Source organism: Meriones unguiculatus, chromosome 4 (genome assembly GCF_030254825.1).
Source record: "Meriones unguiculatus strain TT.TT164.6M chromosome 4, Bangor_MerUng_6.1, whole genome shotgun sequence".
Lineage (NCBI taxonomy): Eukaryota > Metazoa > Chordata > Mammalia > Rodentia > Muridae > Meriones > Meriones unguiculatus.
Window position 1 is genome coordinate 37,036,076 of NC_083352.1, and position 19,121 is coordinate 37,055,196.

Genomic DNA, 19,121 nt, shown 5'->3' on the forward strand with positions numbered 1-19,121 from the left:
CTCACGGACTGGAAGACAGAGTCACCGCCAATAAGCTAGGTTCACGCAGTGTCTCACTGCACAGATTTTAGAGCTCCCCGGCAGTTTTTATCGTTTGAGATTTGCGGTAGTGGAAGGACTATTCTAAGCCCCTTAACATGCCCTGATCTCCTGCTGACTCGGAGATCAGGGCAGAGGGTGGAAGAGGAAGCTAGCCGGCATCTGCCTCTGGCTTCCTCACACTCACATGGGCGTGCACACCTGTACACACATGAATATGCCCCTCCTCCCCCCACCACACACGTGCACACACGTATCCAAAGAAAAGAGAAGAGATGCATAACTTTCTCAGATGTAAGTTTCTCAAAAGCATTAAGTAGTAACTGAAGGCTCCAAGATCTGAATGTTCTTTAATGAGGACATTAATTCCCTATTTGTACTGTGCCCTGCTGCTTCTATCCTGCCTGAAGCCTGGCACTCGTGAGGAATGCTGACTATCACAGAGTATATAATTTAGCAAAAGTTGTCTGCACGTTAATGCCTTATTAAAGAAGTTTTGAAAGCCTAGCTACACTTCCATTCATCTTCTATGTCTTTGCAATTGTCTGATACATTCAGTATATTAGTCACTTGGACAAGGTAAAAGCTAATTTTACCTTCATTGAAGCTGATGGGAACAGCTACTGCTTGAGTCAGAAATACCCCCTAGTTAAAATTTTAAATGTCTTCACAGAACACTCTATATAAAATTTTAAGAACGATAAGGACTATGGAAATGGATCTGTTAAATGCTGAGTTCCATGCACAACACTCACAGAAGAAAGCAGGCATGGTGGCACACATCTGTAATCCTGGAACTGGAGGGGTGGGAACACTAGGATCCTGGAGCTTCCAGGCCTTGTTTGTAAGGCTCAGGTCCCAGTAAGAGACCCTATCAAAACCCAGGATCGCCTCTGAGGAACAACAGCTAAGATTAAGATTGACCTGTGTCCTACACACACACACACACACACACACACACACACACAGAGTAATAAGCGGGGCTAGTGGTAAATCCATGTAATGCCAGCACATGAGAGACTGAGGTGAACAAATCATGAGTTAAAGGCCAATTCAGCATACACAGTGAAGCCTTGCTTCAGACACATACAAATAATAATAATGATGAGCTAACTTGAATCAAATGGTCACTATCCAGTACTGGCCATAGCTGATTTGAATAAATATAACCATAATACACAATGTTCCAGTTCGGTAAATATGGGATACTCTACTTACAAACTACAGAAGTAACAGGATAAAGTGCTGAAATTGGGGTCAAGTCATAGTAGCAATGCAAATCTGCTCTTAGAAATGTCAAATGTTAGCAATGAAGACTTTTCCCAGGAGGGTTGCCTTTTGAGAGTAGGAGACCTCAAATTCTGGAGTCAGGACAGAGGCAGATCGCCATTTCGAATGCAAGATTTATTAGAACAGTTCCAACACCGTAAGTAGACATCAGCATAGCAGAGGTTCTGGAAGACAGGCCAGGTCCACAAGGCTAAAGCCCCTCTTAAAGGTTTCAGGGAGAAAAGGCAGTCCCATAATGTAGAGCTGGTGAATACCATGACACAGGCTTACAGCCAGGTTGTCTGAGACATTCAGGTGCCTGGGAAGGGGAAAGACCCAAACCTATGGTAACGTGCGTACAGCTTTTAGAGTGGGTGGCCTCTAGCCCCTGATTACTTGGAGTGTTAGATAAACCACTTTGAGGATAGTGAGCGCTGTAGACTCACAGTTACAGCAAGGTGCCTGCCTTTTATTTTATAGCAGCCGCGAGAGTGAAGAGAGACAGAGGCTGAAGCAGGTAGACATGGCCTGAGCAGCCCTTTGCCCAAACCCAACAGAAAGGGTTTATAATTCTTGGATGTTCTCTTTGACAGACAGTTGACCGGCCAAAGGATTGGTACAAGACAATGTTTAAGCAAATTCATATGGTACACAAGCCGGGTATGTATATTCTTCTAGTTTGGTTTGGTTTGGTTTGGTTTGGTTGTTGTTTGTTTGTTTGTTTGTTTGTTTGTTTATCAAGTCCTTATGGGTTGAAGGTTATATATATATATGCAACTTTTGTGTAGACATTCTCCACACAAAAACTTCAAGACCCCAGCAAACTTAATGTCCACTTCTTTTCAGCATTTCTCCTATTCTCCCTTTATCCTTCCTAAATCGCACATCTGTGCCTGGGCCTTAACCATGAGCTGTCAAGAAGCTCCTAAGAGATGTCATTGGAGGCCACCAGGAGCCACGCCTATCTCTGCCACATCTAGGCTTTAGTCACTTCTGCTCCTGTCTGCCCATGTCCCTCTCTTACCTCAAGAGTGAGTGCAGGTGATGTCCCATAATCCCACTCAGTAGAGTTGTCAAGAGACCTTAAAAGCACTTACTGGAAAATTATGATGCAGAGAATACAGGAAGCTGCCTGGAGAAGTGAGGTCAAGGGACCAGTTTTGCATGCATGACTAGGGCGGCAAGGTACATTACTTCACAAATAAAATCATTCCTCAGAGGCCCAGAGAATGGAATATTTAGAAACAGATAGTGCTATTATGTGCTAGAAAAATAAAAATACATTGCTTTTTTTTTTTTTTTGTATGTTTCTGTCATTTCTCTGACCTTCTGTTGTCTTGGCAACAAGGTGGCAGATTCTGGATTATCATGTGTATGTTTCATTTTCTAGATGAGGACACAGACATGTATAATACTCCTTACACATACAATGCAGGTAGGACGGCTTTCCTGGCTTGTTTGCGATGACACACCACATGCCACTGTTGGGGAAAAGCACCCCGTCTCGTCCTTTGGTCCTTTGTCTCACCACTCAGACCTCATGTCGTCAGTTACTGTGATGAGGAGAATGCCCTACTTCTCTTCCCATGGCATGCCTAACAAAAGATTGATCCTTTTCCCCCAGAAATGGGAACTAACACTGTTCCGTGTCATTCATTCCCCCCTGTTGGTTTATTCTCAACTGCAGGAATGTTTAACCACAGTGCGAAGGGGCAGGGTGAAAGAACAGACTATGGCCTGGGTTACACAACAAAATAAAGATTTTTTTATCAGCAGAAAGCGTAATTATAATTGCGTAAGACCTCTCAGATATTATTCCCAAAAAACAAGTCAAGCAAAGTGTTTTACAACCACGTTCAGGCTCTTGCTCCAAAATGGAACCATTCATTGAAAGGTCTGAAAACCTCCCTCTTGGCTAAGTCACTTTTCTGACTCAGAGTTGCCAATGCTCACAATGGAATGACTTCAGCTCTGGGCATTCCCACTTGTGTTTGGATGTGCTGGTTTCTTGTGGAATGGTCTTCATGCTCATGTGAGAGACCCCTAAAAGAAAAATTCCCTTTCATCAGTTTTTCCTAAGCCTCACATCAGGAGATTCTACCCAGCCTTAGCCATAGACCCAGGACTATGCCCTCATTTAGGGTCCCCTTGCCACCCCAGTAGAAATCTCCATGAGACTTTTCCCCTTCCTAAAGCCTGATGACCAGCAACCAGCCCTTTAACTGGTTGATTTTGCCGCTTAACTCTAAAGATAAATGAGATAGGGAGTAAAAAAGTCAAACATCAAGATATTGACCTTTGAGTTAGACTCTGTATCCCCGGATTATTGCAGGAAGTCCATTAACATAAATACTCCCTTCCTGGTCCTGGTCCATCAAGCTCAGCTCCTTAATTTACCTCACAAGTTGAAGTCTGTGGAATTGACCCAGAAACACTTAAGAACAGGTGTTGCCTAATGTCACTTCTCATGGAAGCAAACCTACACAGAGAGGCACTCCAGCACAGATAGACTTAGCCCAAAATTAAGACGGTGAGAGACTCAGAATTTTTATATAATTTTAAATGTTGAAATTGCTGCGTCTTGCTGGTAATTAATGAAGCTGGAGTTCAGTTCTTAGCCTGTAAAGCTCTAGGAGTTTCATAATTTTGACTCTAGGAGTCAACAAAATACCCATAACTCCTCTCTACTTTCGACTAACCCATAGCTTTGTGTCTTGCATGCTGTTACCCTCTCTTACCACCAAACCAGATCCAACTCTAGTCCCATGGGATCCCTACTACCTTCTCTGTCTCACGCATCATTGTCTAACTTTCTCCCTTGGATTTTTATTAACTATCACCAACTCTCTTCAATTACCTATCTTCCTGGAGCAGCTTGGTACGGAGGGCTCTCCTTCCTCTGTCTCACGAGGAAGCAGAACCTCATGTATACAGCATGTTCGATATTTGTTGGAATGCAATTACCGTAACAACCGTGATGTGCATGTCAGTCTCACAGAGCACTCGCTGCTATCCTAATCTTCCTCTGGAAGTTTACCTTAGGCGGTAGTTTCTGTAACAGGGAGCATACCCTGCTGAGTACCCGTAAGTCCGTTTTTTCACTAAATAGCCTGGATTTTCATTAATTCTACAAGAGCTGATGATTTATCGTAATCAGTGCTTATGTGCAAGACAAGTGGGTGTCTAATTAAGAAGTGATAATTTATAAATCAGTGTTGATACATTAATAAACGATGTACCACCTAATGTGTGTATTATGAATATGCTTATTGGTAATTTTGGGAAAACCGCTGGTGATTTTGCAGAGCCCAACCACTTCATGCACTTGTTATTTGCCTGTTTCATTGGTTTTTCTCTTTCTCGTGGTAGGTCTGTACAACTCACCCTACAGCGCTCAGTCCCACCCTGCTGCGAAGACCCAGACCTACAGACCTCTTTCCAAGAGCCACTCAGACAATGGCACAGATGCTTTCAAGAAGGCCCCCTCCCCAGTGCCTCCCCCGCACGTTCCCCCGAGACCAAGAGATCAGCCTTCAACAGAAAAGTAAGGCTCCTTCCCCCAAAATGGCTTCTCTCAGGATAAAAGCCAACCCACAATGGCACCCAGTGAAGAGTCAGTCAAGCACTGTGGAGCGAATGTATGCATAAACTTACCAGTCTATACGGAGCGTCTGAGATGATGCCGGACACTTTCAGGGAAGTCTGGGCCATGCTAGCACAATGCTCTAAACTAAACTTGATGTATCAGGAACACGACCTTAATTTTTTGTGCGAATATGAAATAAAGAGGCCATGGCTATCGTTTGTAAGTCATAGAGCATTCGTCCAAGTACTACAAACAACAACAAAACATGCACACGCACATACAATGTCCAAAGGCCTTACATATGAAGCTCAGTGGCATTGGTTTACTCCACACACACTGGACTGTGAGTCCAGTTCCTGAGTTGAAGGGGGGCTAGCATGTGTACATCCTTCATGAAATTTCAGTCTTCATAAAGCTCATAGGCATGAATACAAGGCCACTCTGAGCTACATAATAACTTACAAGCCAGAACTAGCTACATGGTAGCATTCTTTCTCAAAATAAATACATGTAAACAAAGTAACTGGAAATAGTTGGCTTGGCTTCCCTTTGCTACCCTACCTTAGAGAGAGATGAAGCAGTTAAATTTTTGTTTTCACAGATTTGAAATTTTAGGTCTTTTAAGATGCCTTTTAAAAACCAAGGGAAATTATTCTTAACTCATAAATAAGGCATTAACAAGCATATGTGACTCATTTCCACCAGTTATTTTAGCTGATTCTAATTTTCGTTTCTCCACTGAAATATTTTTTAAATAAGCTATTCACACTCAAACTTTTTATGAATACATTTTAATTGTGTTATTTTAGTAGGACTGTGGCTAATATTCCTAGTTATTGATAATCTTTACTGACAGTTGATTATGAAGAAAGCACTGGTATAAGCAATTTCCATGTATGATGTCATTTTATTCTGATAGTAACTCAGTAGGACATGTTCTACCTGACAGAGAAAGAAACAGGTTAGAACATTACAATAAACTTGCTCTATTTGAACGAATAGAGTAGCCTATGCTCTCTCTACTGGTAATTAATAGTAATGTAGTAATGGAAAAAGTAGTAATGGAAAAGTTGTTTGTTATTACCAGTTTTTATATTGCTGTTTTTTAAGTATTCACTGTCATGTATTGTCTTAGTTAACTGTTATGTTGCTATGAAGAAATACCATGACCAAAGCAACTCTTAAAAGAAAACATTTAATGAGGGCCGCACTCAGTTTTAGAGGCAAGTAGACAGGCATGATGCTGGGGCAGTAGCTGAGAGTTTTACATCCTGATTTGCAGGCAGCAGGCAGGGAGACAGACACAGACTGGTATGGGCTTTTAAAACCTCAAAGCCCATCCCCCATGATACATCTCCTCCAATAAAGCCACCCCTTTCAATCCTTCCCAAACAGTTCCACTAACTGGGTGCCAGGCATTCAAACATATGAGCCTATGAGGGCCGTTCAAATCACCAAACATACCTCACAAGAAAGCATACTCAACATCATTAAGAACTGTGCCATTAGAAATAACTGATGATCACTTATAAGATCATGATGTAATACAAAGCAAAACAGACACATACCACGTGTCAGGGGATTTTCACCTTAATACCTCTTTCCTCATGACAAATTGCACAGAAGTACAAATGTCTTAAAACTGAGAAATAATTATCACCACACACATTGTTTAAAATTTATTATGTCTATAATGCTTAGAGAGAAAACAGGACATAGTCTCACACAGATAGGCAAACTGAAATGGGAAGGTTTCTGGCTAGAGCTCATGTATTCTCTATACACCTAGGACCTGGTTCTCCTTTTCTCTTACAGCACTTCTGTGTCCATGAGTCCATGGAGAAAGAATTTCATTTCTTTCCATGGAAACAGAATTTCCAAACTCAAAGTCAAAAGCTTCTTTTGCTCAAATATAAATAAAATAAATATGTATTGAAGAAGTTTTCCTCTTTTCCAAGGGAAATTTTCTGATTTAGCTCTAGCTTCCTGGAAGAGCTTGCTGTTCTGAGTCCTCCTGTGAAAATGTACTTGCCCAGAACCCTTGACAGACTCTCAATGGTATCAGTGCAGGGAAAATACCAGATTCCCCTGGGAGAGAGTCTCCAGGTTCATACCCAGGGGTCTCCCACGCCGTTCTGCTTATCCCTATGCATGTCAGCCCAAGTGATGTAGTTGTAATTCTCACAGATGCACTCCAATTCCCTTTACAAGAAACATGATCAAACATGGGATGTGCATTATCCCTGGTCACTCCGGATCAAGGAAACCAGGTCAACGGGGTGGTTAAACCAGGTCAAGCTTCATGGAGCACACCGCCACTTATTTTAAACTCAGACACATGCAGCTGCTGTTAGGAACCCAGAGGTCTAGCCACAAGTCACTATCCATGTGTCTACAAACCATTTTTGTGAATTTTTGCAGCCATAGGCACACTCACAAATATAGAAGAAAGAATTAACTATAAGAGATAGTTTACTATATAAAGTTACACATATGTGGAATTTTTCATAAATTTTTAGCCAGAGAGATTTTTGGTTATTTGAGGTTTTTGTTTGTTTGGTTGGTTGGGTTTTTTTTTAAATCTCTCAGGGTAGGAGAGAGTGGATTCAGCAAGCTTGTGATTAAGCCTGAAGATCTGAGTTCTATCCCTAGAACCCATAGCAGGGGGAAAGCATTGATTCCCAAATTTTTTTCTTCTTCGTGCATACACACAAGCACACAGACTCTAAACCAATAAACTTCCACTAAAATTAATAATTAGGTGGTATTTCACACCAGCTTTATGCACACAAACTGTCTCAACGTGTGCTTCGCTGTTCATTTGCAGGCATGACTGGGACCCTCCAGACAGAAAGGTGGACACCAGAAAATTTCGATCGGAGCCAAGGAGCATTTTTGAATATGAACCTGGGAAATCATCCATTCTGCAGCACGAAAGACCCGTAAGCACTTGTCATTGATCAGAAAGCCAGCTTGCTAGGTCACAGGGGTTCCCAAGGAAACCTGAATCTCACCCCATTTCATTTATTTGACCTTCCTGAGAAGTCGTGTTCATTTTTAATCATGATTTGTGTTATCTTGTCTCTGAATTGAAAGAGTACCACTTGAGTAGCACATATATACAAGACTCATTGTCATTAACTTACAGCTAGCTGTGCCTAATCACGACACTCATACATGAAACACTTAATAGATATCCTAGCTTACGAGCGAGAAAAAAAAAAACATGAATCCATATCCTCGATATACAGACCCAGGCAGATGAATCCCTTGACCTCAATGTTGGTTTCCTACTGTTTCTTGCACTTAAGAGGAAATTTCCCCGAACATACTTCCTATAACAAGTTGTTTAGTTGGTTTTTATTAAATGCCTCCCAGGTTACCAACCCTCAAGCTTCCTGACTGATTACCACCTTGATAGACCAAGATGGTATTTCTGTTTATAGTCTTTTTTGTCTATTTTAGTCACACACAAACTAAGCAATGTAGGAACGTGAAAAAGACCACTTGCCTCCACTAGAGCTACCGACAGCTTCTCCCCTGGCCCTCTTCCCTTTGAGTCCTCTCATCGTGATTTGCTTCCCTTGTTTTTCTGTCAGAGATCAGTGTCCTCAAGACCTCTTTAAAACTCAGCCATTCCTCGGTAGGTCCTAACTTGCTTCCAGATAAGCCCTGTTGGTATTTGCTTTGTGAGCTCCTCCAGAGGCGCAGAGCGTCACACTCTTACATAGACTGCAAGATCAGCCCTGACATTTAGTTGGACAGCCTGTGACCTCACCACACCCAACATGAGTGTCCTTGATTTAGAGTTTGAAACCCTGTGATTTGTGGTTGTGTTCTTGAGAGGTATGTCCAAAAATCTTCCGATCACATAATTCAACTGCCTTTCTTCAAATAATTCAAACTTCTTTGCATGTTAAGATTACAACAGAGAAACTAGGGGGTGGGGTATTACTGATTCCAGGCTCTGGATTATAACCCATTAATTAAGTTGTCTGACTGAATGTCGAGAAAGTGCAATTTCTAACCTGAAATGCAATGGAATACAATATTACTTCTGAAAAAAAATCCCACAAAATAATGAATATCATATTAAATTATAATAGAGAAGCTTTAATGGTCATTCTGAAGAGTTATGAGGCTCTTGGGATGATGATGTGACTGAAGATAAGAAACCTCTTATGTGGCTAAAATGGAAGCACATTTAAAGAAATCTCCCCATTGGAGCTCACTTATGGGGCCCCCTCATTGTGGCTGAGATGGCTCCAAGCCTTTGGGTGCAAGCCTTGAAGGTTGTTTTAAAGTAGCAATAATAATGATAGAAATAATGATAGCTGTGAGTACCTACTGCACGCCAGACTCTTGATTTAGTAATAATTTCTTTATCTCGTGTAGCTTTCCAAGCAGACGCACAGACTTCCTGCCTTACAGGTCAAGAGGCTGAAGCAGCGATAACTGGATGCCGCGTGGCATTCACTGCAACCAGCTGAGCCTCGGCAAACTTTTGCTCGATGCACTTCACTTCTGCGCCAGCCCCTTTGATGTGCTTTATCACCACTCTTCGAAATGCAGGAAGCCTTTAGCTAGTCTACTCCCCATCACCACAATTTATTTGATTGTTTTAAGTGGATAGTATAATAAGTGGCTAACTTATAATAAGTTCGTCTTACTTACAGGCTTTACCAGAAAGCTGGGGTCGGGTTAACTATAATGCAAGACCAGTATTCCTGGCTGGTCTAAGAAGCCATGGGCATGGTCAGAGCTTCTGCTGTGGCAAAATCTCTTCAGCCACAGGAAAAGATGAAAGGAAGCAACTAGAAACTTGGAAGGAAATGAGGATGGAAGGCTTACATTTTTATCCCTCCTAAACAATTTTGTTGGGAGCCAGTTTTGTGACAAAAGATATGAGCCAAAGATATAATTTTGGCCAAGCTTTGTTAAATTATTGTTATTATAGAGTGAGATTATTACCTTTTAAAAAAAAAAAGGTCAATCCTGAATTTATCCCACTTTAAATTGGGGGTCGGGGGTGGGGGGAAGGCTGATTAGTCAGGGCTGTTCAGGACCAGACAAGTGTCTTGACGGCGCAGACTGTAGAAAAAGAGGGTGCACGACTGTAATCCCAGTGCTCAGGGAGGCAGAGGCAAGGCAGATCTCTGTGAGTTCGAGGCCAGCCTGGTCTACAAAATGAGTCCAGTACAGCCAAGGTTACACCAAAAAAAAAAAAAAAGAGGGAGCTTACTAAGAGTGGCATCCCATCCAGTGGATTTCAAGGCCTTGTGAATGCATCTTTTGACTTCTTACCCAGGGGTATTTTGAGAGCATCCCTTTCTTCGTTTCAGTTCTAATTTTTGAAAATCATAGACAGCAGCTGGGCAATTCTATGCTGCTCTCCTCTATTTCCAGATAAGCCTGTCACCTTCCCTGTATTCTTGAGTCCCCCTCACTGTTTATGAACTTGAGTTCTTGCTCACAAGAGAAATGTCATGGCTCTTCCAGTCCACAGCCGTCTGTTGTCTGGGTTGCCATGACACATACATTTCCCTGATTAGTGAATCCAATCTCCAAACAGTTTTGTTTTTTTTTTTTTAATCCTGTAAATCCTAAATTTTCTCCTGACTCTCTCTTGTCCCTGGAATAGAATCTAATTCCCTTGATACAATTCCCAAAGACTGAAAAACAACAAATAAAACCTACCAAAATCCAAAATCCGGTGCTTCCCCACACACACACACACACACACACACCTCGCAGCCATACAGAGAGCTTGCAGTCCCTTCTATTCAGACCGTTCTTTCTCCCAGGGAAGCACGCCTCACCACCTCTTCCTTCATGTGGAAATGTACACGCTCACATCACCAAGTTTATCAGAGGCCCACTTCCTCTAGGGGCTTGTTCTCTCCTTCTCTCCACCACCCCCCCCAGCCTCCAGGTTTATCACTTCCCCTAGAGGCTTGTTCCCCCTCAGCAGTGGGTTTGTATCTCTCTTTGTTAGACACCTGCAGTTCCCACTTTGACATCCTTTCTGCAGCCTGTTCACTCGTCTGAGTTCCTCACTGTACGTTACACTCCTTGGAAGCAGATACCTTGTCTGACACAGCATTATCTAATCCTCCATACCCAACTCAGTGCCTGGCATGTGTGCCTGTGCAGTCAGTAGAACCGATGTTAGCTTTGTAGATCATGGATAAAGTTGGCGAGAGACTGACAGTGAGTCTCCATCAAGGCACAGAGATGGAATACACAAAGAACTCTAACTCAGCTTCCATGAGGGAACACTTCTGCTTAAACAGAAATCCTCAAATTCTGGGAGGGGAAAGGTTGCCTTCATCCTTAGTATTGAAGGCAGAGAGAGAGAGAGAGAAATGAAGGCACTTTATATATTTCTAAACAGGAAGCAAAAAGAAAATGCATTATTTTGAAGCTCATAAATATTTATTTGACTATAAATTTCAATGCTGACTAAATAGGCCTAATGTCTGATCCAGAAAAGGCCTTGCAATCACAAGAAATTTGTTTTTAACTGACTTGATCCACAGATTAGACTACATTTTCAGTTTACAGACTCCATATAGCAATCACAGCAACTTTACTGGGATAATATTAATAAAAGCGTAACAGATGATCTGAATTGGATACACCTGTAGAAATTTGTTTTTAACTGACTTGATCCACAGCTTAGACTACATTTTCAGTTTACAGACTCCATATAGCAATCACAGCAACTTTACTGGGATAATATTAATAAAAGCGTAACAGATGATCTGAATTGGATACACCTGTAGATAAGCCACGTTGTTTTTACGCTTAATAAAAAAAAAAAAAAAACATGCAAAGACACCATTACCTTACATACAATATCTATGGTTACACATAATAGTAGCTAAAGAGACCACATATTGGATGAGTTGAAATGCAATCTAAACCACCAGCGAATATGGTTTATCCACAAAAATCACTAAGAGTTAAAGAAGCTATAAAAATCTGAGAAATTGTATTTACCAAGTTGTATTCTACTATGAAGACAAATAGATGGAAATCATATGACCCGTGCCGTGAAGCTTAAAAGCCAAAGAGCAAATCCATGGGTCCTCCAGTAGCTAACACAGAAAGGGTGCGCTCAGTGAGAAGACTGGGGAGAGGAGAGTTTCCCTAACCTCAAACGTAGTGAAAGGCGTTTAGGTTGGGAAAACTTCAAAAATTAGTCATTCTATGGAATTTTGAAGGACAGTCACACCTAAGCTCCGGTCTTAGCGTATCTCAAGCACTTCTCACACCAGAAACACACGGTTTGTGCTAACACAGGTTGCTAGGTTTGTAAAACCGACAGAAACAAAACAAGGCGAGAGAGCTGTCCATCAGAGCTGTCGGTTTTGCTCGCCTGCCACCGTGAGAATTACATTGAGAGGTTAACTGTCTCCTAGTGGATTCCTAAGTGTTCGGATTCACAGGGAACGAAGTGGAGTCTCTGACGTAAGGGAGACGATGGCATGGTGACAGCGTTCATTTGCATATGCTTCCGTTACCTGGTTGTCTGCGTGCGTGCGTTGAGTGTTGTGGTGTTTCTGTGGCCCTTAGCAGCAGCTCCGGATTGCTACAGGACACATTGGATGTTATCGTGTAACTATAGGAATTCCATAGGTCAGCCACAGCAAAGAGACCATTCAAGTTCTGGCATGTCATGGGGGGGGGGTAGCTGTTTGTTGAGGGTTATTTTGATGATGCTGTTTTCTTTTATGTTCTTTTGAGACAAGGTCTTTCTAAGTAGCCCAGACTCATTTCAAACTCTTTGCCCCTGCCTCTTGGGTGCCTGTAACTCCAGTGTGTCCCAGCCACCACACCCAGCCTGGAAATCAAAGGCTCTGCCCCAACGTATGCCAGTCTCTGCATCTCAGAACTACTGAGGATAACTTGTCACTGTTTGAGGGACTTTCTGTCTTAGGTCTGTTTTGCACAGATTCAAGCAAGTTGCTCACTGTGACTATAGACTGAAGCTTCAATAAATAGTACAAACCATCACGGTTCTATTTATTAAAATTGCCATTTTCAGGTTTGGAGCAGAATAATCGCTTTCTTCCCCTTTCCCCAGATTCTGTTGCAGAAATGTGTCTCCACCAAGGAGAATGTGGTCTGTCCATTGTAGGGCTTCTTTTTTATTGTTGCATTTTATTCATTTTGTGTCCCTGCTGTAGCCCCCTCCTCGCCTCCTCCTAGTCCCACCCACCCTCCCTCTTCTCCCCCTATGCCTCACCCACCCTACCTCTTCTCCCCCTATGCCCTTTCCCGAATCTACAGGTTTTCTTTTATGTCAAGGTGAAGTTAAAAAGGCTGTTTTCCTACTTGTTTTAGTAAGTTTGCTGCCCCCTACCGTTCATAGAGTTTTGAATTAATAAAATGCTTATTGATGTAATGACAATGAAACATTTCAATAAGCTCATGACATAATAGTGGCTTTTTTTTTTAATGTGGAAATTTCAATGTCCCCAGCACTATAGGGTTATAGAGCTACTCAGTGGGAATCCTTGAGCTTCTTAAGAATTCTAAGAGAATAATACAAGATTAAATAGTGGGCGTTTAGCAGCCCTCCTGGGCGGTACTGTAGGCATCGCAGTTTTTCTCTTTGTTGGCACGCACGGCTTTTAGGAGACCAAGTAACTTTCCTTAGAACTTTTTCTGACTTACTAGGTTGTTCTGTGTAACTATACACATTTAATTAGGAACCTGGGATATATCCAAGTAGCTGCTGTGGGTACATGCAGTACTTTGAGCATCGTTTTCTAGAAAAGCAGCCAGCCTGGCATCATCCAACCTGGTATTTATATTTTAAAAAAATTAAGCATATCACTCGGTTAAGGAAAGGCTGTATGTCTATGTTCTATAGCTAAAGTAATTGTGTTTGTCTCCTCTGAACTGTCTATGTTACCACCCCGAGCATTTCTCTCTTAAATACCATATTCATAAATCACCTGAGATGTAAGTCAGTTACACCCTCCCTCTCCTACTCACAGTCCAAAGCCTGATCCTCCCCACACCCTTTTTTAGATCCAAGTCAGCAGGGGGAGACTGAGTCACCGATTTCTGGGAGACTTGTTACCTTTGGATCTTTGCTGTGGTGGACCCCTCTCAAATGTCCTCATCACTGTCACCCCAACCCCAGCCCCTTCTGAAATGTTAGTCTCCATGACTAACGGCAGCTGGTGTCCTCCAGGTGCCCATCAAGAGCCCCTGTCTAACGAACGAGTGTTTTCCCCACCCCTCTCTCTTACAGCCCCCTCTCCCAACAACTCCGATACCTGTTCCCAGGGAGCCCAGCCGGAAGCCTCTCCCGGTGTCGCCCTCCACCGAAGGCCTGCGTAGCCCTTCCCCTCCGCCCAGGAGCCGTGTCCCCGCACCCCGTCCAAGCGCCCCAGCGCTCTCTCCCACCCTGGTGAGCCCCTCCCTTCTTCACCTTCTCTCAGGCTGTGGGGAAGCTGAGCTCAGCCTTGGTTCTGAGGCGAAAGCATGGTCAGATCCCAGTCCCTGCTGGGGTTTTCCTGCTCCCAGACCCCTACTTACCCTCCCCTCCCAGCACCCTCATCTTCACCATCCCATGCTCCGGCCCGCCCCATCTGCAAAGTCTACACACGGCATGCTGCCACTGCCCAATTGCCAGTGACTTCAGGGACAGTGGACTGACCAGTCCGGGAGAGCACCTTGGTGCCTTGGTTGGACCTATCTGGTACGCCACCCATCCCCACTGTCACTGCCAGGATAGTTTCCCTAGTTCATGCATCAGGCTAAAGAATGAACTGTGGCGGTGACAGGGACCCCAGTGACACCACGGTCCCTCATTTTCGTATCCTCATTTTGCTCATCGTACTCTACTTCCTCCGTTCTGTCCTGCTAAGGTGTGTTGGATGAGTCCGATGCATGTTTGCGTGTGGGTGCGTGGGAGTCTTCATACCACACAGCGTTTTCCCTCACATCGCTCAGTGTGCTTTTTCCTCCCCTTTTCCTTCACATCTGCTCTAGACGGGTCGCATAAATCCAGATGACATAGATTTAGAAAATGAGCCCTGGTATAAATTCTTTTCAGAGCTGGAATTTGGACGTCCGGTAAGTGAGGCCAGACAATTACTATAAGACAAACAGGAGAATGTTGTGTGATTTTTAAAGCCTATTAATTGTCAGAAGGGAGACGTGTGGTGTGGAGAACAAAAGCTGGATGAATAAAGTACATTTGGCTCCAGCTTTGTGCAAATTCGCTTTTGTACCAAATGCCTAAACGTGTTCATTCCCATATGTTTTTTTAATTTCCAAATCATGCATTAGAATCACATCTAATTAATTGCAAATCTAGCATGTTGGAGCAGTTTCTGTCTTGGAATATTTAGGTCATTAGCACAGCTTTAGGGGAGAACTGGATTGTGTAAAGTGTCTTTTGGTCTAGTTTAACAGTAACAAGCACCTTGCTGTCTACAAGAATGACTGCTACTACAATTCTTGCTTGCTGAGGAATTGTTAGACCCCCTGCAAGGTGCTTAGTTTCCAACCCATTAGCCTGGGGTGTCTTCCTGATGCAAGTCCAGTAACGAGAAAATAGACCAAAGGTCGAAGAGGTTGCCAAAATAGTCAGAAATTAAACCTAAGCCTATGTCATACAACAATAAAAATCTTTGGGCAATTTGCACTATAACGCATTACTAGAACATTCCCACTGTAAAATGAGTCTTTCAATAGGAGAGATATAACAAAGAATTAAGAAGCCCTGTGGACCTTGATTCATAGTGTTCTTCATGAGCTACCAGCAGATCTCTGATCCCTAGAGTCCCGTGTTGAAAGCCCTCAGTTTGGCCCTCATGGGCTCTGATGGATCTGTGTGGGACAGGGTTAATGAGGGTTTCAAATACTTCTCCAGACTCAACTGAGGAATTGTCTGTGGGGTTCATGTCTGCAACCTGCATTTTACAAACCCTAAACTGTTGGAGAACATGCCATTTATACTGCCCAGCAATTTTATTAGAACTCGGAGTCCCTTCCTTCTTATACCATGGCATGTAAGGCTTTATAATTACGCCGATCATATATTCCTTACTTATGGACATTGAAACACAGCCTTGGTTAGCCTTGCTCTGTTTTATTGAATTGAATCAAATGTGACTGTAAACAAATAGTAAACAAAACATCCTGGCATTTCTATTATCTGAGAAGAGGGTTGTTTCCTCCCATTTTTTTTTCTGGTATCTCCTCTTATTATCACAAGTGTGTTTTTTTTTCATTTAGGAGAATGCTCTCTTGTTTTTCTTTATGTATTTGTTATCGTTGGGTAGAGTTTCTAGAGACTGTACCAATTTCTCTGTTGGGCCCAAATGACCAGCACTTTCTGTAATCCTTCTCAGCGACACCAGCATGTTCTCCCCTTAACTCCTCTAATGTTTCCTAAAAATGCCTTGCAATCTGCTGTGGCCAAAGACCGGGAGTGCTGATCTGGATTTGACAAACTGAGTTTACAAATCTACTAACTGAACACGAGCAGCTTTGCGTGGTGCTTGAGAATATTTAGGAACACTGATTGCACTCTTGCTCCGTGGCTACCATTTTGCTCCGTTCGTGTCGCTCTTTATGTGTATCTGATGCTGTCAGCACTCGGTTTCTAACTGTTGTCACCTTTTCCACATGTTCCTTACTCGCTGCCATTGACTCTTCTCCATCCCATCTCTCCACTTCTGCCTCTGTGGTGCATCTACACCCAGCCTCCTAAAAAGGCTCTGGACTATGTTCAAGATCACTCTTCCGGTGTGTCCAATGAGGTAAAGACAAATTCTTCTCTCTTTCCGGGTCCCCCCTCCCCTTTGTTGCTGTCAGCCTGAACATCTGTGTTTTTATAGATCACTGTGCTGTGCAAGCTGGTTTTGAAAACTCTTGCTGTCACTGTGCTGTGTGTAAAAGCGCTGTCTAGACAGGGCAAAGGGGTTAGCTGTTTATGAATTCCAGGTGATAAATCGTTCCAACTGTTACTTCCAGTTAAAATATTCTGCAGCATGAAAATAAAAACCCAAATATTGAATGTTGACAATGTATTAACTATCCATTTTTACAAACTAAGCAAAGGTACTTCTAAAAGGCTTCTAGAAGCCAATTTTTCATTGTGCTTAGAGGTACAGACTCAAGAGTTTGATTCTTGGGCCATCGAGGTAACTCACTAGGTGGAAGTATTTGTTGCAAAAGCCTAATGACCTTAGATCCCTGGAACCTACCCACTGTGGATGAAAAGAGAATTTCCTCACATGCTGTGGCAAGTGTGCTTATACCCACACAGACAGAATAATATATATATATGTATATATGTACATATATATACATACAATATATACATATATATACATATATATGTATATATATGTATATTAAAAAGCAAAGTTTAGATTCTTATATGATCAGGTACTTATTTATTCTATTTTCCTAAAGGTTATTGTTATGCCTTTGTTTTCCTAAATGCTTTAGATTTTACCATCAGTCAAGAATAGAGCTGATGAATCCTGGGCATCTGTGTTCCAGTTTCCCAGTTCCACACCCTTGGTGGGCATTGCTAATCCTTCTTGGCGTTATAATTCAGGCAGCCACTCCAGCAGATAGTCATCACTGCCACGTAGGATAAAACTTAGCTGAGCTCTGCTGAAGAATGCTTATGAATGGGGCCGGAGAGGTTACCCAGTGGTTAAGAGCACTTGCTAGCCTCGTACAAAACCTGGCTTTATTTCCCAGCACCCACATGGCGGCTCACAATCACCCACAACTCCATTTCCAACACCTTCTTCTGGCCTCCACCAGCACTAGGCACACACATATGGTGCATAGGCATGCAGGCAGGCAAAACACTCATGAATTGAAAATAAGAATGGTAATGCTTAGGACATTAGCCAAAGAGCTAGGTGAAGAATTTATGCCAAGCCATGTAAATTTTTACATGGATTTAAAAAAAAGGGGGGGTAAAGAAAGGATCCTAACCCAAACTTTGCCCTCTCAAAAAAAAAAAAAAAAAAAGGTTATTTTGAAAAGCACTCAGAAGACAGAAGCAAACATGTCGTTGTTCATTGTTCTGCTAACTCTCTGGCCCATAGGTCTTCCTTTGGGCAGCCATGATAGAAGCACACAGAATCAAATGATTTCATCACAATATGTGCTGTATGTTCTTAAGTGACAACACTTACTATCTTACCTTCATCATGAAGCCCTCATTCAAGCTATATGAGCCAAGAACTCGGGCTAAGGATGGCACCCCTGACACAGGAGGGATGACAAATGGCAGGCATCATGTTCAAAGGCGGAATACTCACATTTTGAAAGCTTCAATCTGCAACGTCAAGTTTAGATCATGTAATAAGCATCATGGTGTGTGTTAAAACAGGGGAGTGGCTGAAAAAAAATTATCAAAGAGAAAGTAAAATCTACTAACCAGGAACTTCTTGAGGTATTGAGTTCAGTAATTTTCCAAGACTCATATTTTGTAGACAAGCCTGCACTCTAAAGAGAATTAAGTGAAACAAGCAGTTCTATTCTGTATGTTTTTTGTTATCATTTCAGCATAGGAACAACCTAGGAATTTATTTTGAAATTCAATCCTGTCAAATATTTTTCTCATGTTTTCCACAACATAACTATGTCATTGTATCGATGGACTTCCATTAAATTTATAATCCATTCGTGGAGAAGGATAGAAGGATATCTTTATCATATTGAACATTTCTTTCCAATTTTTTTAAAAATTCAGTATGATGTGCTTAAATGAATCAACATTTAAAAAACAAACAAACAAACAAACATAAAATACCCTCAGGTATTTTAAAGCAGGTATTTCTGGATTTTTTTTTATAGTAGTCAGTTCATTGAGAACTGAAAAGGGATTTAGACAACATAATATTCAATTCATTGGTCTTCTAGTAAGAAAAGTGGAATGGAATAACTGTAAGGAATATACGTATTCCTACTAAGATGGCTGCCAAGAGACCAAATCACTAACTCTTCAGCCTCCATTTCAAAGCTGTTTCCTTTAAACCATACTTTTTACCATCTCCAGTAGATGTATTTAAAGCTTGGATCTTCCAGAAACTATTTTATTTTTAATTATTGAGTTTGTGTGAATGGATTCTGGAAATTAACACTACTCAATAATTACTGAACATGGAGATGGAAAAAGCTTACGGCTGTGGCCAAAATACTACATTAAAAAAGCAGTTTGATAACAGTT

At 42.0% G+C, this 19,121-nt stretch overlaps 1 protein-coding gene across 42 annotated transcripts in view; it reads left to right on the top strand.

Annotated features, from left to right (window-relative positions):
* The window catches only part of Sorbs2 (sorbin and SH3 domain containing 2), a 313,230-nt gene that overhangs the window by 255,090 nt on the left and 39,019 nt on the right, over positions 1-19,121 (top strand). For 16 of the 42 annotated variants that reach the window (XM_060381680.1, XM_060381679.1, XM_060381683.1 and 13 more), the window contains 7 exons: positions 1,902-1,968; positions 2,699-2,743; positions 4,678-4,852; positions 7,722-7,836; positions 14,163-14,321; positions 14,906-14,989; positions 16,627-16,683. In XM_060381680.1, coding sequence (XP_060237663.1) covers positions 1,902-1,968; positions 2,699-2,743; positions 4,678-4,852; positions 7,722-7,836; positions 14,163-14,321; positions 14,906-14,989; positions 16,627-16,683 — 702 coding nt within the window. The remainder of the gene's footprint in view (positions 1-1,901; positions 1,969-2,698; positions 2,744-4,677; positions 4,853-7,721; positions 7,837-14,162; positions 14,322-14,905; positions 14,990-16,626; positions 16,684-19,121) is intronic. The other 26 variants (XM_060381672.1, XM_060381676.1, XM_060381709.1 and 23 more) reach the window with 6 other exon arrangements.